General features: G+C 38.1%; 1 protein-coding gene across 1 annotated transcript in view; it reads left to right on the top strand.

Moving 5' to 3' along the window:
- THSD7A (thrombospondin type 1 domain containing 7A) overlaps positions 1-26,438 on the top strand; it is a 286,290-nt gene that overhangs the window by 175,542 nt on the left and 84,310 nt on the right. Inside the window, exons 8-9 of the mRNA XM_084281506.1 lie at positions 3,184-3,339; positions 6,813-7,016. Coding sequence (XP_084137632.1) covers positions 3,184-3,339; positions 6,813-7,016 — 360 coding nt within the window. The remainder of the gene's footprint in view (positions 1-3,183; positions 3,340-6,812; positions 7,017-26,438) is intronic.

Raw genomic sequence — 26,438 nt, 5'->3', positions numbered from 1 at the left:
CTGGTCACCAGTGCCACTGGGCCACTGTTCTATTGATGGTTCCTGGAGAAGAATGGCGAGGTTGAGAACTTGAAAAATGTAGCAAAAGCTACACAGAACTGTGTTTTTCAGTTATTTTTAAAATGTAGTCCTGTGGGGTCTGAATATCCTATTTTTTTCACTCTGCTTTTAGTTAGGGGCCTATTACAGCACTGAAGAGCCCAGAGGTGGTCTCCTTGTCTATGTCACGGAGACTGTAATTCATTCCTTATCAGAAAACTGGAGCTGATAGAATGCTTTAGGAATAGGCCAAGTGACTTAAGAATAAACCAAAATAAGTTTTGTTTTGTTTTTCAGTTTCTCCCATTTTTTTAAGTCTATTTTCTTAGCTATGTTGAAGAAGAAAAAGTAATTTTCAAAATGCATTCACTTTTCTCTCTATTTTGGCCAAATTTGAATCAAAATCTACACAGAGCTTGTAGTGTTACAAACAATCTAATCAGCATTCAGCATCACGGTCAAGGAATAAAGAACAACTTTTATACCTTACACAAAAGAATATGAAAGGACAGAGATAAGATAAGAGTTTAAACTGTAAATTTCTGCATCCAGCATCATCGTCTCTGAAAGTATCTTTGCTGAACACTAAGCAGCAAAATCTGAGCTCATTTATACTAAAATAACTTTTCTGTCTCACTGTTCAATTCATTTGTTTTAAAAACAACACATAACAGACCTTGTGTCAGACCTTTGGACATCATTGATGTGCTGAAACCCAACATTTCAAAAATATTTCAGCATTTTGAGATTTATTGATACAACTTACCTGTCCCCAGAGGAGTTCTTCCTTCTCCTACACTCTACAAATGATGGAAAAGGCAGATATTGTCAGCACTGTCTTCATTAAAAGTTTAATTAACAATGTTTGCTGACAAGACCTGGAATTCTTACTGGACAAATACCTACAAAAATTTGAAGTAGTATTCTTAGTTGAAATAGTATCCTTCTTGCATAAGTTCGTCTCTTTAAAACAGTCACAATTCTTCATATTTTGGATGAATACAACTGTCACAAAGTTGGTTGGAGCTAAATGGATTGCTACAGCAGCACAGTAGCATCTTCTTTTTTTGCAGACTCTTAAAAAAAATAATAATAAATGGCTGAGATATGGAACATCTGTGATATGAAAATCTGCTATTTTAAGCTTCCTGACAAAAGGTCTTTGTTGTTTTTCTGAGTGCCATCCTGTGAACTAGTGTGATGGTAAGTGCTTTATCCTGATGCAACTGGAGATGAAGCAAGGCATTATTCTGAATGCTTTTCCTTGTTCCCTGAAGCAAGACTGTGTCTCAGGGGTGTAATTGACCCTTAATTTCAACTGTCTCACTTGGGCAATTTCCTGATTAAATCAAAGTTAAAAAGTACTGTTAGCAATTACTTTTTTCTTTTCTTTTCCTTTTTTTTTTAAATTTATTTTCCTATAAACTATTCACTGCAAACTCAATTAGTGGCAAATTATGTTTGTTTATATTCATGTTCTACAGGAGATATGCATACGATGTTGATCATCATGCATGTTACATGTGCATGTCAAACTTATTGTAAAATTCAGTGTTCTGTCATAAAGTTTAGTTCCAATGTAGCATTATGCAAATGTTTGAATAATTTTTCCTCTATTATTTTGTGTTAAGAGATTGGTGAGCTGGAGGCAGTAATGTTTAATGACTATTTGCCATCTGCACCAAGGGAGGCAAGACAGGAAACTAGATTAAGGATACTGATCTTTTTCTCATTCCCTTTTCCTCTTAAAAAGTAAGAATCAAGTGTTTTTTCTGTAACTGGAAGGATCATCTTTTTAGAAAGTCTGAATGGAAAGAGACACACATCTACAAATACTTCAACAACTTGATGTTTAATTTCAAATTATATCTGTTGTTATGTCAACCTTGCCTCATTTGAGTAACAACTTATTTTAGAATATGTTCAATCACAAAGCTGTTTCCATCAAGAGACTTATTTGTAGGTGTGGCAGAAAATTACTGAGGTTACAGTTCTGTAGAGGAGTCCTTAGAGAGTAGGATGAGAGTATTTTATATTTAGTAATTACGTGTTTCCTCAGTCAGCCAAAGAGAAGAACATGACAAACATCACTTTGCATTCTAGTAGACATTCTCTGCTTAGTTTAATGTCTTGCCAAATTCTGTATTTTGAAAAAGGGTTAAAATCTTGCTTGTAATAAACGGTACGCTTCAGTTTAGAGTTCTGTGACTTCATCTGTCACCTTACAGAGGTGTCCTATTGTTTGTGTAACCCAGGAATTGAAAAGAGAGGCTTGTAAAGTATGAAAGATGCAGGGTGGTATGGGTCTGTTACAAGCCTTTATACGTTTTTAAAAAACAGAATATTCTGCCTTCACAGATGTCTTTATAGGCTAATAATACATTCATGAAAAGTCAGTTATTTCATGCAGAGTTTTATATATATATATATATATATATATATATATATATATATATATATATTGCATATATATATATATATTGCATATATATATATATATGCAATATATATATATATGATATAATGATATATATATATGATATAATGATATATATATATATTGCATATATGTGTTATATGTAAACATATACTTGTGTAAAACAAAGCCTTTCTTGAAATGAAAATGCTATTGCACAAGATCTTACTGCTGAGTGTGCACTTGAAGGTCTGTAGAGTAAAAGAAACAAAATTTTGTCTTCAATTTAACTGTTTCAAGTTATAGCTTAAAAATAATCTTCTAAATATTCATTAACTATGCTTTTGAAGTTATAATATCGTATAGGAGCAAAGGGATTTATACAGTTTTTATTCAGTTTCTTCAGTGAAGAAATGAGACAGCAGGACATCAATTTACACAGCAATGTGAACAACTGTTGTAACATAATCTGTCCATTAAATGAAAGGACTAGGTCCAAGAGGGTGCTGCTACAGTCTTCCTGATTCCATGTAATTGGATTTGGCTCTGTTCATGCAGAGAGTTAACTGACTTCTGTTTCATTTTTTCAAGGCAGGCATTTTGCTATCACTTCATTGGATTAAAATGATGAGATAGCAGCCCTACCAAATGAAGGATGGTTCTGTCAATTTAGAGATGAGTATCATGTCTGGTGACATGTGAGAAATGTGTTGACTTTGTTTTGACAGCCTCGAGGCCGGTCGACCGTAAGCTGTGTACAGGACCCCTTCCAAGCACCTCCCAGCTGTGCCATATCCCCTGTCCTATAGAGTGTGAGACCTCGGCATGGTCAGCCTGGGGACCATGCACCTATGAAAGCTGTGATGACCCTCAGGCCAAGAAGGGTATGTAAAATTTAGTGGAGCATTTTAGATGACAATTATTTCATATTCCTAGGTCACTAGGCATCTCTGTCTATGCAAGCATCCTAATATGTGGTATATCCAGTGCCTCTGTGCACCAAAAACGTCATCAAATTGGGACTATGTTTAGCATCACTGCTCCAGCAAAGCTGGCAAAAATGTGAAATGATTACTAGGCTCTCAAGGTTAATTTGGGTTGTTACAGGCGCAATTCCAGTTTCAACTCTCAAACTAAAGGGGATACAGTTTGAATATGCATGCCAATCGCAGTTCAGTCACTGTCTTGAAAGGAGGACAGAAGCAGCCTTTGAGATGGATAGTGTCCAAGTCACTCAAAGATACACAGTTCAGTGATAACTTAAGAATTCTCTGGTAGACATACAGTCCCTGACTGGTAGACAACATTCCCCGACAAAGAGCTAGGATCATTCACTGTTGACAAGCAATGCCGTTTTACTGATAATGGTACATATGTGCTTGTTTCAGTTTTCACATATGGTTTACAGTTCATTCCTATACAAAGCACATTGTAGTAACATGACATCAAAAGAAGAAAGCAAGAATACAGTAGCAAGGACCACACGTAAAAAGTCTATGGGTTTCTGGCTATAAATGAGAAAAACTGGCCAAGTCATTGCTGCAGTGTGATTATCTGACACAAGCTGAGAAACCAGATTTAGTTCCTTGATTGAAAATGGTCATACAAAAGGGTAGCCATGTATTTTCCCTTGAAGGAAACTGTAATTACCATGCTAGTTTGGCTCTTGGTATGCCGCTAGCTACACTTCAGTCTGGACAGCAAATGCAAGTTTTATGATGCTGTTGCAGAGTAACGTGACCCAACCTTGATCAGTTCAAGAAAGAAAAAGCAGTTTGGTGTGTAAATCGATGGGATTGAGTTTCCTCTGAGTACAGTGGTCTGGTAGCCTGTTATTTCTGCTGCTGTTCTGTCACTGGAACATTTTCTACATTTTCAAGAGTAACGTTTATGTTTGCAAAACTGATTTGGACCCTTGCCTAATGGAAATGTATTAGAATGTACTTTATACAAGTCTTTAATCCCACAGATATAAGCAGGGAAAATTACGCTTTAGTTTTGAGGGTTCTGATGTGTACAGTAAGGGTTGAGAGTTGGAGCAAAGCTGAGGGACAAGCTGCCTGTTAAAGTTTTGTGCTGGTTCCCTGTGCAGTAGAGGAGCTCTTGGACAAAGATATTACTTTGTTTAAAATCCAAACTGACAAGAGGAAACCTCTGATAGGAGCATAAGCATTAGTTTGTATAAAAATATCATAATACTGTGTACTTTTTGCATGAGAGTAGCACATTTACCTTTGTGCTACTCTGAGCTGCATTTTGTTCCCATGCTTTTGGTGTTTCAGCTATGTGATAATTGTAATATTTACTCTGTAGTCTCACTGGCTGCATGTGCTCTGCAGCACAGGTTAGCTAAACAGTTATATCCTTGTAATTCATATATACAGATATCCCTATTTGTATCTGATTGTACAGATAGGTATCATGCCTCTTTCCCCTATGTTTTGATTTCCTTTGCAAGGAAAACACATCTTCATGTACAGACACAAAACTGAACTGTGATTTGTCAAGCTCTTGGTTGCAAAGAGTAGGAATTTGCCATTTGGTTTGCCTATTCTGTCCTCTAGTATTTGAGATGCATGTGAATTGCAGTGCTGTTGCCAACTCAGTTCTGGTGCATGTAAGAATGAAGTAGAGATGGTTTTGTGTGAATCGAGAACTGATGTTTAACAGAAATAATTGTTATAGATAAATTATTTTATATTGCTTCTCTTTGGCTGTGGCTTAATGAGTTTTTAATATGCTACTCAAAAGGGTAGTTTTACCTACCTAAGATGATCAATAAACATGAAGTAGGCCAAACGCAGGATATAAAAGATGTTGCATATCTTTCTGCTATAAAATGACATTCAGTATGACATTTTTCAATACTCCAGTTTATCTGTTTTACTGCAATATATTGCATTCATTCCTTATTTAACACAGATATTTTATAGTTATCATATAGTTATCATCAGCATTCTGTAAAGTATTTTCCAGGAACACATTATAATATAAAAATCAGCTTTTCATTTTTTCTTGTGCTTCCCTGGTAAACTTCCTATGTGGTTCTAGTTCTTCTGAGAAAATGATGTAAAAGTTGCATAGACCCTCCCACTCTTAGCAAAAAGGCTGTCTGCATGTTTCAGTAATGATCCTTTACTGTCTGTCATTTGCCTCTTTTGTTGAACACTGGTGAAAGAAACAAAGTGAAAGAACACCAGTGTTCTTTGGAAATATCAGCTTTTTGTGGCAAACTGTAAACTTTTATGTCTTAATTTTGACAAACTCTTCAATACAGAGAAAACAAAGGTGCATAGAAATATAAATATATTTATGAAGTATTATTTACTATAATTGAATTAAGAGGCATATTACCAAGCATAGGATCAATTCTTGCACATAAGTATGTGAAAACTCTCTACTGTTTAGTTTGCATCTTGGTAAAAATTAAAGAGTTATATGCAGTGCCTTATAAATAATATTTGTGTATTACTAGCCAGCCTGAATATTGCAATAAAACAAAGTAGCCTCTGAAGAGATGTGAAAAGATGTTAGTTAAAGTAGTAGTTTCAGATGTATCTGATACACCTGTAGTTTCAGATGTATCAGAAACTACAGAAAATTATTACATGAGAAACTTTTCTGAACCCATTCAGTCTGGTTAGCATAGTCTCACTATAGAATGAATTCTTAAATATGCCACCCTGAAAGTGAGGGACAGAGTTGCTTTTAAAGACTGAAATCAATCTGGCAGGTGTCACACTGTATAATGGACTATCAGTTTTTCCTATCCAAAATGAGGTTAGATAGTCAGAAGGAATTTTGTAAGTGCTTACAAGGGAATATTGTGATGTTAATGACCAACATTTTCTTTTTTTTCATAAGACTTCTTGGAATTATAATCCTTTTCTTTCCATGCCTTGCCTTTTCTGGCAAGTTAGTCTTTGTTTGTAAAGTGGTTTCACTTGATAATCCTTCACGGTTAGAAAATTCCTGAAAAGACAAACAACAAGTTTGAGAAATGTCAACCTAGGAATCTAACCAAGATTTGTTAGATGAGATAGATCCAGCAAGAGCAAAGCATGAGAAATGAATATTGTCTCCTGAGGAGTATGTACAACTAGGACAAACAAGGATTAAAGGCAAAGTGTACTGAATAAGCTCAAAACATGTGAAGCACTTGTTATGTTTTACTTCTTTCTGTAATGAGTTCTTCTACCTAATTATCTAGAAAGGTGATATGACATGGAACATCTGCAGTGTTTTTTTACACAGAGTAGAAATAACAGTTCATTCAGATGAAGATAGATAAAAATCCCTTCACTTTGCATTTTATAATTGTATTATTCCACCACTTATATCTTCACGGACATTTCAGGCTTTAAACTAAGGAAACGGCGCATTACCAATGAGCCTACAGGAGGAACGGGAAACTGTCCTCACCTGCTGGAAGCCATCCCATGTGAAGAGCCCTCATGCTATGACTGGAGAATTGTGGGGCTGGAGGAGTGCGTTCCCGACAATGAGAAGCCATGTGGCCCTGGTACTCAGGTGCCTGTTGTCGTCTGTGTCAATGGTGATGGTAAGATGCTGTTTCCCATTGTCCACACCAGCTAGATTGAATATACCAACACGTAGTCTGAAAAGGTAGCAGTTTTTGTTGTTCTCAGCTTTCTTAGTTCCTTAGGACAGAGCCATCTGGAACAGCGATGTCCTTTAGTATTGGTATTGGAAGGCAGGATAGGCCTGCTAACTGCTACACACCATAGTCTTTCAAAGGTTTCTGAAGAGACTTGGAGAAAAGTAAATAGAAATCAGCTGTTGTTTTTCAGTAGGTCTGACTCATGCCTGCAATGACTTGACTGAATTCCCTGATGTAATCCAACTAACAAATCTGATCTACTGAAGCCAAAACCAAATAAAGTGTGAATAAAGACACATTGCAGTAAGGATAGCTGGAAGAAAAATAGTAACGTGTTTATTAAAAAACTTAGTTTGATGTGTGTTATGAAGCTGATTTGACAGTCCAGGCTGTCCCTCTTCTTCAGGAGGTCACAAAGAATATCACCATTATTCAATTATCCTTCTGTGAGGGAAAACAGATTTTGCACGACGTAGTCATAAAAGCCAATTTTGAAAGCAGCTTACAAAATACTCTTATCTACAGAAAATTCATGATTAATGTTGGGAGAATATTCCTTATTCATTAGTAGTATTATAGTCTACTCAAGAACAGCATATGAATTACAATAATTATACTGACTACAGTGTAGTTATGCTAACAGACTTCTAACTCTCTGTAGAGAATTAAAGGGACACCTCTGGTGTTTAACAGCTGCACAAAACACTTTGTAATTAGATTGGTCAGAAGTAGTGGTGATTACAGGGAGATTTAAACCGTGAGCTTTCATGCTCAAGAACTTGGGTCATAATTGAGTTTTGGGGCTTAAACTGAAAACCTCAGAGTTAATACGCAAGCTTTATTTTTCTTCATACACCTAAGAGAAACAAAAACAATTTTTACAGCTCAGAAAGAGATTAGCCTAGAATGACAGTATTGAACCTATTATATTTTATGTCCCTTGCTCAAAAATTTCCATTCAGACAGTGTAATTGTTTCTGGCCAACACTACTGAAACTATTTTAAATTTTATTTGTAAATGTTCTCAGATGAAAAATAGCCTTTTCATCATAAGAGCATTTCACAAATATTTTTTTTTCTTTTTTTAAATAGCAAATGAATATATAAGACAAAAAAATATTTTTTTGCTTTACTAGATTCTGGATAATGTGATTTACCTTTGTTTTTGAGGAGTGGTATTTGCTGACTTCTAACACTTGATTAGCATAACTTCAACAGAAATTGTAATATAGATATTTATATTAACTATAATAAATGGTAAACATTATACCTTTGGAGCACACAAACCATCAAGCCTTTAACTGTTTTCTGCATGCAGTAGTTCTCTCTTCTGCTTCAAACTTGCAGGATTTGTTCTTGCAGGCAATTGGCTAGAGGGGCAGACGCGTTCTGCAGCGGAGTGGGCGATCGGACAGGCAGGGCTAATTTTTCCAGCACCGAGCCCACTTGAGGGAGACACCAGGACCCGGCAGCCCTCGTGAGAGAGGTGAATTAGGCGAGAACGAGGCGTAGGCGGAGCCAGCAGCGCCCCCTCCCCGGTCTGTCCCTAAGACCCTAAGAAGCGCGAGCGACCAGGAATGTAGTGACCAGGACAGGCAAACAGGGCGTGGTGCGTCAGAAGGCAGTTAGCGCAGCAGGGCGAACAGGAAGGGCAGAGCGCTCCCCCCTGCCCATACAAACACCTCCTCTAACGGTGGTCTACTGCTAGCTAAGCTGTGATGGTCTCCACCAAGCACAGTGTGCTCTCCAGGAAGTCTGTACATGCCAAGAACGGCTGCCTGCTCAAAACTGTGGCAGTTCAGGTCTCCGGGTGCAGGGAGTGCCTGAGCCTGTTGCTACCACCTGCGGGGGGCAGACAGACCGTGTGTGTGAGGTGTGAGCAGGTGGATGATCTGGTCTGCCCCGTGGCAGAACTCGAGGAGGAGGTTGAGAGGTTGAGGGATATCAGGGACTGTGAGCAGGAGGTAGACTGGTAGAGCAACTCCCTGTGTGGCCTGAAGGGCAGGCACCGGGGTGAGACACCCGAAATGGGGGTGGATCCCCTGCCCTGTTGCTGTTGGGCAGAGGCAGGGGACCTGGGAGTTGAGGAGGAATAGAGACAGATCCCTGCTTGACATCGCAGGCGATGCCCCCCGCACCAGCCCCACCTTTCTAGGTGCCCTTATGCAACAGGTTTGAGGCCCTGGAGCTTGCGAGACCAGTAGCTGAGGAAGAGGTAGAAAGTCTACCCAGGAGGATGCCTAGGGCGAGGAAGCCTACTCCATGCCTCAGGACTGCCTCCACCAGGACAGAAAGAAGGGTGATTGTTGTGGGTGACTCCCTTCTCAGGGGAACAGAGGGACCTATTTGTTGGCCTGACCCTACCCGTAGGGAAGTCTGCTGCCTCCCTAGGGCCAGGGTCAGGGACATTGCCAGAAAGCTTCCCAACCTGGTTCACCTCTCTGACTATTATCCTCTTTTAATAGTCCAGGCTGACAGTGATGACACTGAAGAGGGAGAAGCCTGAAGACCATCAAACAGGACTTCAGGGGACTGGGACGGTTAGTGGATAGAGCGGGAGTACAGGTGGTGCTTTTTTTCCATCGCTACGGTGGCAGGGAGGGGTACAGAGAGGACATGGAAAGCCCACCTGATAAACACGTGGCTCAGAGGCTGGTGCCAATACAGAAATTTTGGGTTTTTTTGACCATGGGGTGCTTTACTCAGCACCTGGCCTGGTGGCCGCAGACGGGTCCCTATCTCTAAGGGGAAAACGGATCCTGGGACAGGAGCTGGCTGGGCTCATTGAGAGGGCTTTAAACTAGGTGAGAAGGGGGATGGGGCTGAAACAAGGCTTGTTAGAGCTGTGCCAGGGGGAACAATGGCAAGGCTGGGAGAGAAGGCAATGGTCCAACTGAAGTGCATCTACACTAATGCATGCAGCATGGGTAACAAACAGGAGGAGCTGGAAGACATCGTGCGGCAGGCAGGCTACGACTTGGTTGCCATCACAGAAACGTGGTGGGACCACTCTCAGGACTGGAGTGCTGCAATGTCTGGCTATAGGCTCTTCAGAAGGGACAGGCAGCAAGGAAGGGGTGGTGGTGTGGCTCTCTATATCAGAGAGAGTTTTGATGTCGTGGAACTTGAGGCTGGGAATGATAAGGTTGAGTCCCTATGGGTTAGGATAAGTGGGAAGGCCAACAAGGCAAGCATCTTGGTGGGGGTCTGTCATAGACCGCTGAACCAGGATGAGGAGACTGATGAGGAGTTCTATAGGCAGCTGACAAAAGTAGCGAAATCGTCAGCGCTTGTTCTCGTGGGGGACTTCAACTTCCCAGATATATCCTGGAAGCACAACACAGCCCAGAGAAAGCAGTCTAGGAGGTTTCTGGAGAGCGTGGAAGATAGCTTCCTGACGCAGCTGGTTAGTGAGCCTACCAAGGAGGTGCCCCAAATAGAGAAGGACTTGTTGGAGATGTGGTGTTTGGAAACTGTCTTGGGCAGAGTGACCATGAAATGGTAGAGTTCTCCATTCTTGGAGAAGCCAGGAAGGGGACCAGTAAAACCATTGTATTGGACTTCTGGAGGGCTGACTTTGAACTGTTCAGGACACTGGTTGGCAGAGTTCCTTGGGAGGCAGTTCTGAAGGGCAGTGGAGTCCAGAAAGGCTGGGCGCTCTTCAAGAAGGAAACCGTAATGGCGCAGGAGCGGTCTATCCTCACGTGCCCAAAGACAAGCCGGCGGGGAAGAAGACCAGCCTGGCTGAACAGAGAATTGTGGCTTGTGCTTAGGAGAAAAAGGAGTGTTTACAGTCTTTGGAAAAGAGGGCGGGCCACTCAGGAGGACTATAAGGATGTTGCGAGGCAGTGCAGGGATAAAATTAGGAAGGCCAAAGTTCGTCTGGAGCTCAATCTGGCAACTGCCATCAAAGACAACAAAAAATGTTTTTACAAATACATAAATGCAAAACGGAGGACTAAGGAGAATCTCCAGCCTTTACTGGATGCGGTGACGAGGGGGGGGAACTTAGTTATGAAAGATGAGGAAAAGGTGGAGGTGCTTAATGCCTTCTTTGCCTCAGTCTTTAGTGGCAAAAGCAGTTGCTCTGGATACCCAGTACCCTGAACTGTTGGAAGGGGATGGGGAGAAGAATGTCTCCCTCACTATCCATCAAGAAAAGGTTGGTGACCTGCTACAGCGCTTGGATGTATGCAAGTCGATGGGGCCAGATGGGATCCACCCGAGGATACTGAGAGAACTGGCGAAGGAGCTGGTCAAACCGCTTTCCATCATTTATCAACAGTCCTGGCTATTGGGGGAGGTCCCAGTCAACTGGCGGCTAGCAAACGTGACGCCCATCTACGAGAAGGGCTGGAGGGCAGACCAGGGAAACTACGGGCCTGTCAGTTTGACCTCAGTGCCAGGGAAACTCATGGAGCAGATTATCTTGAGTGTCATCACGTGGCACTTACAGGGCAACCAGGTGACCAGGCCCAGTCAGCATGGGTTTATGAAAGGCAGGTCCTTCTTGATGAACCTGATCTCCTTCTATGACAAAGTGACGTGCTTGGTGGATGAGAGAAAGGCTGTGGATATGGTCTACCTTGACTTCAGCAAGGCTTTTGACACCGTTTCCCACAGCATTCTCCTCAAGAAACTGGCTGCTCTTGGCTTGGACTGGCGCACGCTTCGTTGGATTAAAAACTGGCTGGATAGCCAGGCCCAAAGAGTTGTGGTGAATGGAGTCAAATCCAGCTGGAGGCCAGTCACTAGTGGCGTTCCCCAGGGCTCAGTACTGGGGCCGGTCCTCTTTAATGTCTTCATCGATGATCTGGATGAGGGCATTGAGTGCACCCTCAGTAAGTTTGCAGATGACACCAAGCTAGGTGCGTGTGTCGATCTGCTTGAGGGTAGGAAGTCCCTGCAGGAGGATCTGGATAGGCTGCACCGATGGGCTGAGGTCAACTGTATGAAGTTTCAACAAGGCCAAGTGCTGGGTCTTGCACCTGAGGTGCAATAACCCCAAGCAGAGCTACAGGCTGGAAGATGAGTGGTTGGAAAGCTGCCAGGTGGAGAAGGACCTGGGAGTATTGGTGGATAGTCAGCTGAATATGAACCAGCAGTGTGCTCAGGTGGCCAAGAAGGCCAACGGCATCCATAAGAAGCAGTGTGGCCAGCAGGTCTAGGGAAGTGATTGTCCCCCTGTACTCAGCTCTGGTGAGGCCGCACCTCGAGTACTGTGTTCAGTTTTGTGCCCTTTGCTACAAGAAGGACATGAAGATGCTCGAGCGAGTCCAGAGAAGGGCGACAAAGCTGGTGAGGGGTCTGGAGAACAAGTCCTGTGAGGAGCGGCTCAGGGAGCTGGGTTTGTTCAGCCCGGAGAACAGGAGGCTCAGGGGCGACCTTATTGCTCTTTATAAGTCCATTAAAGGAGGCTGTAGTGAGGTGGGGGTTGGTCTATTCTCCCACGTGCCTGGTGACAGGACGAGGGGGAATGGGCTAAAGTTGCGCCAGGGGAGTTTTAGGTTGGATCTTAGGAAGAACTTCTTTACTGAGGGGGTTGTGAGGCATTGGAATGGGCTACCCAGGGAAGTGGTGGAGCCACCATCCTTGGAGGTCTTTAAAAGACGTTTAGATGTTGAACTTGGCGATATGGTTTACTGGAGGACTTGTTAGGTGTTAGGTCAGAGGTGGGACTTGATGATCTTTAGGTGTCTTCCAACCTACACAATTCCGTGATTCAGTGATTCTCTGCAATGAATGGGCTGAATTTGGCCAAATTTGCCTTAGAAGACTTGTGGTTACATATTTTTTACCCCCAGTATTAATCCTTTTCTTTTTCCCTGAGTCTTTCTGAATTATATGGCATTTTACATTATCTATATCAACAATTTCTCTTAAGAACAAAAAGTCTAGCTTTGTCCATGTGCCTGTCAGTCCTTCAGATTAAATAGTTGTGGGTACAGCTACAGCAATAGGAGAAAACAAATTGCAGTTATGGTTTATTTTGTAAAGATCCAGTCACCCACAATGATATGTGTTCAATAGCTTGTGATAAGCGTGTAAAAACATTGGAGGATAATGTAGTGGATTGTCTTGACTCTTCCTTGTAATTCCTTCCTTCTCTTAGTAAAGGATCTCCTGTGATCTTCACCAGTATCGCCAAGCAGCTTTTGCTAAGGGCACTCCTGAGAAAGATTAGCACAATACTGTAGAAGGAAACAAAGAAAGGACCCACCAGCCTCATTAGGTGTCCTGCCAAGCTAGCTCTTCTCAAGCATCTCCTTAATTTGCCTGCAAAAGCACCCACCCCACTGAAAATCCTGTATGCAACTCTTAAATACTCACTTAAATGCACACAACCCTCTCGTTGTGGGCATCTAGATCATGCTCTATAAAATCTAGGAGAGTAGCACCTTGCAATCAAGGTGATTTCACATCAAGACCTGTGGCTGCAAGATAGTTTTCAGTAAAATAAAGTCTGGAGAATACTACTCTTGCATTGTCTAACCATCATGGTTTAAAATAAACATCGTATGAAGTTTGGGATATTGATTACCCTTTGAGCAATTTTTGGAGAGCACTACATTGATCCAGTTCAATTGAGTGGATACATAATTTGCATGATAGTCATATGTTACCATAGTTTTAATCTAAATGACATAAAGGAAATTTCATTCATTTTTAAAGGTAGGAGTGAATGTGCAAAGAAACATGTAAAAAATCGTTATTACAGGTTAGAAATACTAAAATTGATCTAATCGTTGCTTAACAATACTTTTTGGTGTCTTCAATATATTTTTTTCTTTGAGTTCATATGAATTAATTAGCCAATCAGTGTTTGGACAGGAGAAGTTGAATCAAATGGATTACAGTATATTAAAACAAAAGTGTGTTTTCCACTAGGCTTTTGCTATATAAAATGAAAAAAGATGGGGTTTTAATTTTCAGAATAAGCATTGTACTGTAAGTGTACTGCTTTCATGTAAGATAAACCCCACACTGATAAGTATCTTCTCTTTCTGTTGATTGTTGTGTTGTTATATACATTTAAAGCATAATCAGTGGAGATGACTTGACTTGACCTGGGTGTTTTACTTTACAATTAGAATCAAATGGCAGTGTTTGTGAGGTTATTTTATATAATTGGAATGAGTTTCTCTCTTCAATTTCTTGTAAAGATAAGAGTCATTACAACCTTTGAGATCATACCAAACAATAGATTATCCTCCAGTGTTATTGCTGGAGGCCTGTGTTTGTCATTCTCTTTCCACAGTGGTAATCAGAATTTTCATTCAGGCTGAAAAAAAATATGAGAGTCAGTATTCCAGGTTGTCATTCCAGAGGCTATAATGAACTTAGATGTATTTTATTATATAAATGGAACTTCAACATTTACTATGGAGAGAACATTTGCAGAATATTTATTCTTAGTCTTTCAGGGAATTTTACAAAGGAATTCCTTTAAGGGAAAAAGCTAATTTCTGGTAAAGAAACTCCAGGATTAAACAGAAACTGATCAGAATTGTCGGTATGTATAAAATATTGTAATAATTAGAGAGCTGTGGCTAATGTTCCATGCTACAGGTTAGTTTTAGGATGATTTATTTTTTAAATTAAAGTTATTTCAGGTGTTTATATATGTATGCAATATCTATAAGACGTACTTGCATCCATGCAGACACATAAATATATATATATTCTCTATTATTAAATCCTTTAATACAGTTTAGAAGAGTGATTTTACAGTAGATTAATTTGTTCTATTTCTCTGTAGCTATGGAAATCTATGAAGAATACTGTTTCAAAAATATTTGTGTATGTTAGATAGTCTTTATGGTAGGAAAGATGGCCAATTCTCCCCTCTGTATCATCTAACACTACTAATATGTAAATAGGGCAAAATTAATTTGGACAGTATTTCCTTAAAATCTGCAACATTTACTAGTGGTGAAAGTGCCTGTGGAATGATGGTTCACTCCCTATGTTTTTTTAGGTTTTCACCTTGGGGCTGAACTCTGTAGCATGGGTACCAGCAGTGGCTGTGGTGTCAGCAGTGTGTTTCTGAATCCCAGATACTAGCATGAAATCATTTGTTCGTTTTGTAGGAATGTTTAAATAATATATCAGTTTATAGCCTTTATAACATAATGGGCTTTGAACCACTGCACATGTCTTTCACTAAAATAGATCTTACTTTTGAAGGGCAAATTTCCTCTGGACCTTGTTCAAGCTCAGTAATTATTGGGTTACGGTTAGCTCTGCAGGGAGAGGGAAGGACTCATTGCTGTTCTGTCTCTCAACTGGGTGAGATGGCTGGGCTTAGAAGAGGGAGCCATCGTAACAACAAGGCTCTTCATGTGTGTGCAAATTCTTGCAACTCTTTGAAATAGTAAAATTGTTCTTTAAATTGTGTAGGCAGAGATGTGTGTTCATTGAGCTGAGTGTCCCAAGTTCTCTTCTGGTATCTGGACATAAGTGGGTGACACAGATCTGGTCTTTGTGAGACTGGAGTACAAATTCCAACAACAGTGATAACAAAATATCCTTATGTGATGTGGGGTGGGCTACCCTGTTTGCAGTGTTGAGAGGCAAAATAATGGTGTTGGTAGTTTATTAAAACATTCAGAAAGTGGGCAAGCCTATTTTGTTAAGATACTCAGATATAAACATTTCAAACAGATGAGGTAAGTTACTCTGTGTAGAGTGATTCAAACACTGCACTTTCCAATGTGGAACAGTGTAATTTTCCTTTATTTCTGTTATTCTCAGATAGCATGACTGACTAGAAGACATCATCCTTCAGCCATATGATGGTCCTATGGGATTTAATCACTTTATTTTTCTCCAGACTCAGAAATACTCATTTCTGAAATACTGTTTTCCTTTTACTGAATTTAACTTTGCAGAAAAACATATAAAATTTCTTCATGTATTTTAAATTCTTTTTCACAGCTTCCTAACACATGTATTTTGTTTCTTAATTTTTAGGTTGTGGCTTTACATCTTCTTACAATAGGCATCTAATTAAATATATAGAGTAACCTTCAGGAAAGAAACAACCAATATACTAATACAACCGATTTCACTTAAAATATTGTGGGTAGTTTAAAATCATTACATTCCATATGCTAGGATTTGAATCATATATGCTAAATGAGCAGCTGTTGGTCTTCATTCAGTTTCATAAGTGAATCAATGGAAAGTTTACAGGACTGTCTAGTTATAAAGATTCTACTTCTTTTGCCTTTTCTGTTATGTGGTTATTTGGATTGGAAGAAGAAATCATCAATCTGATTGGATTATTGATGAATATTTTAAAAAGAAAATACCTACTTTTTGTCACTTTGTGTTCTTTAAAAAGAAAGAAGAGCCAAATTCAAGTTCAAATTACATTGAATTATTGAGTTATTTCTGGAAGAGAACCCAGATCAAAATCTGGCCAATGCTCAGCAGTCATTAAGTCGAAAAATACAATGGCTAATGACAGTTTCTTTCAGCACATACTGCCTTACGCTTACAGGAACTTGGTTATGTGTGCATTAGTCATCATTTCCCAATATTAATTTCCTAGCTAATGTCATTACAGAATTGATTGGAACTGCTCTTTTCTTCCTGACAGCTTTTAGGCTGACCATCTTAGGCATTTAAACAAATGTAAGACACATACTCTGTTCTTCACTGTAAATATATAAGGTGTAAAATGCATAACTAAGTCCTTTCTTTTGGTTTGTCTGGCAACATAAAAATTATTCAGTATTTTACTGGATGCTTATTATACATCAGAGTTTGTTACTGACAGTAAAATTGTCTGTTTAAAGGATCTTAGAATTGATATTCTCAGGCCATTCTGTTTCAGAGCATTGGATTTTTAAGACATTTTTATTTAACAAGATTTGCTTTATTTAATATAAATCAATACAAGGAAAAATTACTGCATGGTACTGCTGAAACTATCCCATTTCAGTTCTGTAGTCAGGAAGCTTGATAATTGATAATTCTGTCAATGAAAGGTCACATTCAGTATGTCGTACTATTTCCTTTTTGTTTCTCATCTTGATATTAGAGAAGTGGAAATTATTAAATTCTGTATCAGAATGGATGCTTTTAGTGTTTGTATAAGAACATGACTTGATTTTATTATATGATTTTATTTATTATTTGATTTTATTATATATATATATATATATATAAAATATATATCTACTTAAAAGATATTGAGAAAGCAAATGATGTATTTATAGTTAGCCTGGAATGTGATGTAATGATTGGTATGGACAATGCTTATAAGTGACATTAATGTTCATAATGAATATGGTTAAGTTAAAAATGGGTGAGCCATCCTAATTACCAAAATCTTTTTCTATTGTCATAGATAATAATTTGCCTTAGTGAGATAATTTTGCTGGGTTTGGGCATGTTTACTTATAAAATTTACTATAACAACTTTACAGAAAATGCAGTATTGGTGTACTTAAAATTTACTGGACATCAAGGAGTAGAGGTTGCTATAGTGGGACGAACAAATACTTTCCGAATGTAAAACAGAGAGTGCAATTACATGTTTCATGTGATGTACCCTCTTAGTAACTTGCTTTTGGTTTTGATGGCATCACCAGATGGAAAAGCAGGCTATTACAGTAACTGCTAGTAATAGCAGTGGGCAAATTAGGAGGGGGAATTTTGATGCTTGAATTTTGATTTGCATAGCAGTCTGCAAAGCAGAAATTCAATCCTGATTTGACTCCAAACTGTCATAGTGAGAATACTAGAGTGGCAATTGTGGATACATTTTAAAATACTTGTTTTGGGGGAAGATCAGTTTAATGCTTTACATTTTTCCCCTTGTCATTTTAAATTATGTTGTTATGAAAGAAGTAAAAAAAAGATATTTATGGACTTATGGGTGGATTATAAAACTGGATTTATAGAACCAATGTTGAACTTCTTTGGGTTTGGGTTTTTGTCATGGGTTAATGGCCTCGAAGCAGACTTCAAAAATACTTTAAATCTTTTTACAAAACATACTAATAAAAATAATGTTACATATAATAGTGTTACATATACTAATATTGTCATATATTTATAAAATAAATATTTTCTTGGAAATACACAACGCAAATCAGTAATACTGACGATAAAATGTTCTAGGATAGTATCCACCCATTAGATTTGATGGTAGTCAATTTTCCACACAATGTGTTACAGTCTACTTCTGCATTTGTCCCATAAGGCCAGAGCAGTCAGTGTCCAGGATCAGTCTAATACCCATGGCAAAGTTACTATTTTTCCTTTGGTTTCTATTTTAAACTAGAAAATTGGAAGAAATACCAAGTCAAAATTAAGTGGCTTAGGTTGCAGAGTCAAGACCTTAAACATTAGGAAACTTAGGTTGTTTGTCTGATCCTTATGCAAATATAGCAGATGAAGTCTTTAATTATTTAATTGTGCTTACATGACATTTTCCCCACAGAACCTGCTACTTATTTGTGAAATGGATATAATCCTTTGGGGATTAAGTGGGCATTTTGTAGTAATGAATGCTTTGTCTTTGAGACAACTAGCTGTGGTTGTCTCATTCTTCATTTAATTTTGCTCTCCTTTTCTTCATCATCAGCAAAATATAAATAATACTGACCTACCACATCTTGAGTGTTCAGAAAATAAATTCATCAGTGCTATCATAGAAAGATCTTAAGAATAAAATTACCAGTTCTGCTTTAATAACACTTTTAATGAATGTATGCTAAATAAAACATAGGCCTAGGCCTTGAACAAAGAGAATAGAACTAAAAATACCAAATAGATTCTCATTAAGGAGTTTACAGTCAGTGAACTGGAGGAGGAAGAGGCCCAGTGGAAAAATAGGAAGCATGTGATTATGCAATTTAAAAAATAAAATACACATTATACAAAGGCAACTTTAATACTTCAAGTTTACCATTTACTATTATTTGGTTTCTTAATATAAATTTGGGGGTAAATGGATTAACAATATAAATATTGCTTTAGGAAATACTGGATGTTTGGCTTTAAATTTTACTGATTTTAGACGTCACTTACTGGTACTGATATTATTTTATAAATAGCAAGTTACTGCATTAGTGTTTTCCAGAGGAAAAAATATTAAATAGATTATTAAATTCCTTGTTCTATATAGACTCTATCTCAGAGCGTATATAATTTTTTAAAGATGGGAAAAAGAATAGTGCTAGATAGAAGGTTCTTAATTTTGGGGGGAGGCTTCTATAAAACCAGTGATACCCTTCTAGCAGAGGGAAGGTATAATTTATCTCCATGTTACAGCTGATTTCTTGAGTAAGTGCAAGTCTGTAGGGAGATCTGTGACTGTTTTTTGCTTGTATAACTTACTACCAAAGCAGTAAAGTTATAACATCCCTATATTTTCAGATGTGTTCCTGTTTCTGTTGGTTTTGCTGTGTTATTATTTTATTTCTTTAATTTAGTATAGATTTGTAAGATGTAGTGGTATTTATCTCTGGTTTCTTTCCTAAGAGCTTTTTCTCTGAATCCATATACTGAGGGGCTGGGAAAAGAAACAAGCAAATGTACAAGTTAGTTTTAGTCTTCTAGGGAAGAATCAGTTACGAAAATATTTCAAAAAGGCAAAATTAATTCATAGTCTGAGCAGCCTAAGGGCATGCTGTGCCTTCCACTTGTAATGATGAGAAGATATTCACTGCAGGATGGATAAAAAGATGTTCTCTGAAGACTGCATTTTATCTGCCAGTAGTGGGACATGGACAGAAGTATCCGTGAAATTAATTATAAAACCGCTTCTCAGAAATGTGTAAACATGACAGTGGCAGTGATCTCCTTTACACCTCTCGAGTGCTGTGTTTTAACTGTGATTGAATTGAGCTGTCATATTACATATAGAGTGACAAGTCTCTAGAGTGACTAGCTACAGCTGAATGAATAATGCAAAGGAAAATGTTTATAATCATCTTTTACTATGCAAAATAATTTTTCTTCTTCTCTTAAAACGCCTTCTAAATTACAGGTATATTTCTGTGGCAAGAAGGTAATTATGAATGTATAGTTGTTAACTTACTGCAAATTCACCATTTTATAGTAATGAAATACTAGATAGTTGAAAAACTGAGAAGTTCATGTAATGTTCTGTCAACTGCATGTTCTTACTCATTCTCTTCAGCTGTGGGTTATGGTCTTGCATCAGAGAGAAGAACATTTAAATTTTGGAGACGGGGTTCCAGGAAATTTATTAATTTATGATGCAACTTTGAGAACTTATGAGCTTAAATTTATAAAGTTATACTCCAAAATTCATACTTAAGCAGAAAATTAGAAGCCTGAAATTCGTTTAAGTTATAGATATTTACTGTTACTTTGAAAACAGTCCATTTAAGGTAGCTGCTTAAAATACAGAGATTCACATCTCAGTGTAGGGATTATTGAAAAGATTGACTGTGGCAAGCACTGTCATTTTACTGACGTTAGTGGAGTTGTCACATTGTTTTTGTGCTAACATTTTTGTAGTCTTGCCTATTATCTCATTCTTGTGCTTCTATTCATACTTCAGATTCCTGAATGCTAATCAAATTTAGATCAGCACATCAAAATTAAGTCATTTCCGATTGAACTGATTTGAACTCATTGGCATTCCATGGCCTTTCCTGGACTTGTTCTCCATTAAATCTTGAGCTTATTGGAGGCAAGGGCAAAATATCCAAAATAGTGCTTACAGTAAAATGCATGTGAAGTCTTTCTAAAGTGTACAACACTCTACTTGTCCATGTCTGATGAATTTAAAAAATTGATTTAAACCCAGTAGTGAAAAAATAATAATATAATTCCCAGTGAATAATAAAACTTCCCGTTTTCTAAATAAACAAAAAGACATAGTGCTATGCTAAAATGGACACATTTTGCATTTTAAAGTCAATACATTTTAAATCTGACCAAAGTTCACAGTTACACTACAAATATTTCTAGAATCTGTCAAATTAATTTTTTTCACTGTTAAACACAATAGAATTTCTGTAACACTCTACGAACAAATTGAGTATTTTTTTATACTTTTAAAATATAAATACTATTTTAAATACTGTTATTATTTTTGAGGCCACACATTTGTATCTTTTTCTTGCTGTATAAATAGTGGCTTGGTTGGAAAAAGTTTATGAGAATGTCCATTTTATCTTGGGACAAGCTGTATCTTTTTAAGGTGCGCTGGTGTTTTGCCAAGTGTTCTGAGAAATACACTGTGAATTTTAAAATGATCTGATCTTCTTGCACTGTCTTCTTGTTTCCTTATAGCTCTGTCAGCATTTTTCTTCTCCCTTCTCCACTCAGCTTAAAATGGCCTATTGGTCTGACATATTGATCTCACTTGGTCCCAAGACTAATATTGATTTTATTCTCAATGGGACCATAGCCTGTCATCGAACTTACTTTTTCTTTCATATCAAGATGATGTTTGATTGGCTTATTTGATGCTAGAAGGCAACCACATTTGGTTATGATCAATACACTTGCATTCTCTGTTCCTTATTCTCAGTAAGACCACAGTAGCAAATGAACCATGAAAATGCTGCAGCTACCTGTCAAAAGGTACAAAAACCTTACTTCTGTTGTTAGGAAGTATGTAGGTTATCCACTGGGCTCTTTATTGGCAATATTGGACTAGTGTTTCTGTGGTAGGTTTTGCCTTAAAGTACAGCCTTAAAGTACAGCTGATTTTCTGCTAAAAGCATATCATGTTTGTACCCTTGGCAGAAGAGGATCATGTCAGGAAATATTTAAGCAAACTGGCCATTTGTAAGTCTGCGGGCCCTGATGTGATATACCCACAAGTGCTGAGGGAGCTGGCAGATCTGATTGCAAAGCCACTCTCTAAAATCTTTGGTCAACTAAGGCAACTGAGAGAAGCTCTCAAAGACTGGAGGAAAGGAAATGTCACTCTTATCTTCAGGATGGGTGAGAAGGAGGAGACAGAGGACTACAGGCTGGTTAGCCTCACCTTGATCCCTAGGAAGGCAGTGGAACAGCTAATTTTGGAAACAGGTATGAAAGTAAAATCATCAGGAGTAGTCAGCATGCTTTTGTCAGAGGAAGTCAAGCTTGACCAACCTGATAAACTTCTATAAAGAAATGTTCAGTCTGATGGATAAGAACGGATCAGTAGATACTGTCTTCCTGGACTTCTGTAAGGCTTTGACACTTTAAATCCTCCCCATAAAATCTTCATAGAGAAATGTGAACTGGATGAGTAGACAGTGATGTGGATCAAAAAATGACTGAATAGCTATGCCCAGAGGGTAATAGTCTAGTTGGAAGCCAGTAACAAGCAGGGTACACCAGGGGTCAATACTAGGTCCAGCCCTGTTTGACATCTTCCATAATGGTCTGGATGATGGGATAGAGTCAATTTTGCAGAGGACACAAAACTGGGGGGGAGCGGTTGATACACCATGCTGCCGTCCAGTGGGACCGTGACAGGATGGAGAAATGGGCCAACAATAACCTCATGAAGTTCAACCAGGAGAAGTGCGAAGTCCTGCACCTGGGGTGGAACAACCCCATGCACCAGGACGTGCTGGAGGCCATTTCATCTGGAGAGCAGCTCTGCAGAAAAGGACCTAGTAGTCCTGGTGGACACCAGGAGTGAATAAGAGTCAGTGGTGTGCCCTTGCCACTAAGAAGGCTAATGGTATTCTTGGCTGCATTTGGCAGCACTGCCAGCAAAGCACTACCTGCAAAAGAGGTGATCTTTCTCCTCCACTCAGTACTGCTGAGGCTGCACCTGGAAGACTGGAATCCATTTTAGGGCTCCTCACTACAAGGCATCCATGGACTTGCTGGAAAAAGTCCAACAGAGGGCTACCAAGACCATCCAGGGACCGGAGCACCTCTGCTATGAGGAGAGGCTGAGAGAGCTGGGACTGTTCAGCCTGGAGAGGAGGGGGGGAATCTTAGCAATGTCTGTAAATACCTGAAGGGCAGGTGCAAAGAGGATAGAGCCAGGCTCTGTTCAGTGGTGCCCAGTACCAGGACAAGAGGCAACAGGCACAAAGTGGAAAGCAGGAGGTTTTGTTTAAACATCAGGTGTCCCTGCTTGAGCAGTGGTGTTGGACCAGATGGCCTCCAGAGGTCCCTTTCACCCTCAACCATTCTGCAATGTTTCAGATTTTGTTTACTTTGTCTTGTTTACTTGGAGATGCATAGGAAAGCATCTAAACTAAATACAAAAATATATCAGTTAAACTATATTAAATGTTCATACGAATCCTCTTATTCAGAATTAAGATAGCCTAAATTCTATATGTTAAGAATTTTCTCTTTCATTCTGAATAAGGATCACATACAAAATGTTAATAGAGTTAAACTAATCTCCTTCAAAGTCACATTTTAATTAATTTGGATTAATTCTTCAGTATTCCTGTTCAGACCATTTTTTTTTTCAGTGTCACTCACATCCTTTCTCGTCGGTGGATATTCAGTGGTATCAGAATTAGTGAAAAATTCAGAGTTACCATTTGCAATAATAGAGTCTTTGACAGCATGCATAATGCAAAATATGCTGTACAACACCTTCACTGTGCCTCTTTTTTATTTATTTTTATTTTTTTTTATTTAATTGAAGTTTAATAAAACTTCACAGGTAACCAAGTGATTTCTGCATGCTTTGTGGAATTGATACTGCCCTTTTTATCACAACTACCAGTTAAAAAGTTCAGTATGTAAATACAATCAGAAATGGAAAACTGTTTTCCATATTTTCTAGGTGAAATGTGTTTAATTTGGTTGTTTAACCTGAGAAAATCTGTCAGAGAATAACGAAAAATAAGAGATTATATAAAGGAATAAGTAAAGTTTAACATAGATACCACAAAACATTCTTCTTATTAGCTGACAAAGAGAGCAGAACAGTTTCTTCTTGCTTATTTTCATTCTTCTTGAGTAAAGAATTCAAGGATAAATAAGAGCTTTGCACTGTTTTGGGAAAAGTCCAAGTTGTGTTTGTTGTTTGTTTTTTTTGTTTGTTTGTTTTTCCCCAGCCAAATACCTCAGGTGACTGTGCACTATATATTTCCAAGCTAACATAGTTATAGAATATTATATGTTTCATATTGCTGTTTACTCTGGCCTTCCTACATGTGACAGATGGCATTGCATTTTACTTGTAAAAGTACTATTTGGATAAAGAAATACTATTCCTTTCCCTGTTTTTATTTCCCTTTGTCAAATTTAGACTGTATCTACAGGACAGAAATCCTGATAGATGACTCTAATATGACTGGAGATACATATGTTCTTTTGTTATTAGATGTAAAAATGGGATTACTGGAAGCATTAACATTGTGTCTGAATGTGTGAGTTCATTATTTTTAACCAGTCATATTTAAACAACATCCAGAGATATTTTTTATCTGCAACAGTATTAGAAGGAAATATACGTGTTCTTCATTTTTGTTTCAGAGTTGTCCTTTCACGGCTTTCATTATTTCAGAGTAAGGAATGCTCTGGGTTTGATTGTTCCTGTAACTGTTATGCATGTGATGCAAAGCCTTACCTTTACTTGGTGCGTGAAAGAATACTGACCTGGATTTCTTAGCAGTGACTCCGTTTTCTTGAAAATTGGATGACTGAAACTTTGGATGAGCTTAAGGGCAGGAAAGGCATTTTTAGAACCAAAGCTGGCTTATCTCAATAACAGAATGGCTTTTAAATCTTACAGTATTTCTATCAACGACCTGAATAGTGGCACCTGCATTTGCATTCTTTCTACAAAGCTGTAAATACACTGTGTTGCGAGGCAGGTTAGCAGACAGGCTAGCAATTAAGCTAGAGCTGAAGTGTAGCAGTAGCATGTAGTGGTCTGCTTAGACAGAGGCAACAGAAGCAATCAGATACTGATTGTAACTGGATTTCCCCATCCATATGGGTATTCTTGAAGTCACTGCCTTTCCATTCCTCAAAAATATTTTCTGCCTAAGGTGAATACCCGGTGAAGATTGCACGTGGCCAGCATTGAGAAGTTGTTGCTAGTAAAATGTACTACTTCACATTTGCATGCTTGAAAAATGTGGTTTTTAAGAAATAGAAAATCTCAAGAAGATTTCTTTTTCTCAACTCATGCTGTTATCTTTGATTTAAGAAACACTCAATGTAGTAGGTTTCTAGGATCCAGCCATTTTCCTTTTGCATGTCATGAACAGTCAATGCCATGAACAGAACAATTGCAAATGTTTGCTTTATAAAAGCCAAAAACACATTTTAAAATTATATTTTTAAAGGTCTTCATGTATTCTAGTGTTTGCAAAGTGAAAGTCATAAGTAATCTTCTCTGTGTGTCACTGTTTTGTGTGTGCCATCATAGTAAGCATGTAAATGATATGAAGGTTTATGTACTTGTGCTAGCAAGTTTCTCATTTGAAGAAAAATCTATCCCTGTTTATGAAATTCATGATGTTGATTCTTTTTAATAATGAGTTCAAGTGTTGTGTTCATAATTTTCTTTTAGTAAGTAATAGTGTGTTACTGCTTGAAATTTCACAAAGAACCAAAACAACAGTAAATTTTCACACACAAATTGCCCAGTCACTTTATGATCAAGCAATGCATTCATATCATTATACTATTAGAGCAACATTCTTACATTTTTGCATAACAAACAGATGTGAGAAATATTGGAGTATTTGTCTTCATTGAAATCAGTGCCATTTCTACTTAGGCTTCTTAGAAGAAAAAGACTTCACGAATATTAACCATCAACTAATTAAGACATACTTAATTAAATGCAAATGCTACTTAGCAAAACCAATTGAGAGAAAGGTATGTGATTAGGGAATTGCCAACTGATTTAACACTTAAGAGCTACCTGCACCTAAGCAATAGAACTGAATGCAGAAACCTCACTTAATAAGAACAATAATAGGAATAATTGCACCATCTTTTTACATTGTGTTGAAAAACCTTGAAGCTAATGAAGTAGAATACATTGAGAACATGAATTATATTTTAATGTTATTTAATGCTCAATAATTAGGTTTAAAAATTTTCAAGATGCTACCTACCTCATGCAGAGAGATTTTTTTGGCAGCTGGTGATCCTGTGACTAGAACAGAAACCAATTTTATACATGTATAAGCTAATGTAGTGCTGCTATTGTTTTCAAGGACACTGCTGGTTTACTAACATTAAAGTAATGTTAGTAAACATTACTTTTAAACATTGACAACCTTTATCTTTGAGGTAGATATAAATACACACTGTCAAGATATTATGAAGGCTGCTGGAATTAATAAAACATTTCAGAGTTTCCTCATGTCTATCAAAGTATGCATTATATATAAAATATTGAATTGATTCAAGAGCAAAAATAAATAAGATTGG

Source organism: Netta rufina (genome assembly GCF_964035555.1).
Source record: "Netta rufina genome assembly, chromosome: 2".
Classification (NCBI taxonomy): Eukaryota; Metazoa; Chordata; class Aves; order Anseriformes; family Anatidae; genus Netta; species Netta rufina.
This window is presented reverse-complemented; position numbering and strand designations above follow the sequence as displayed.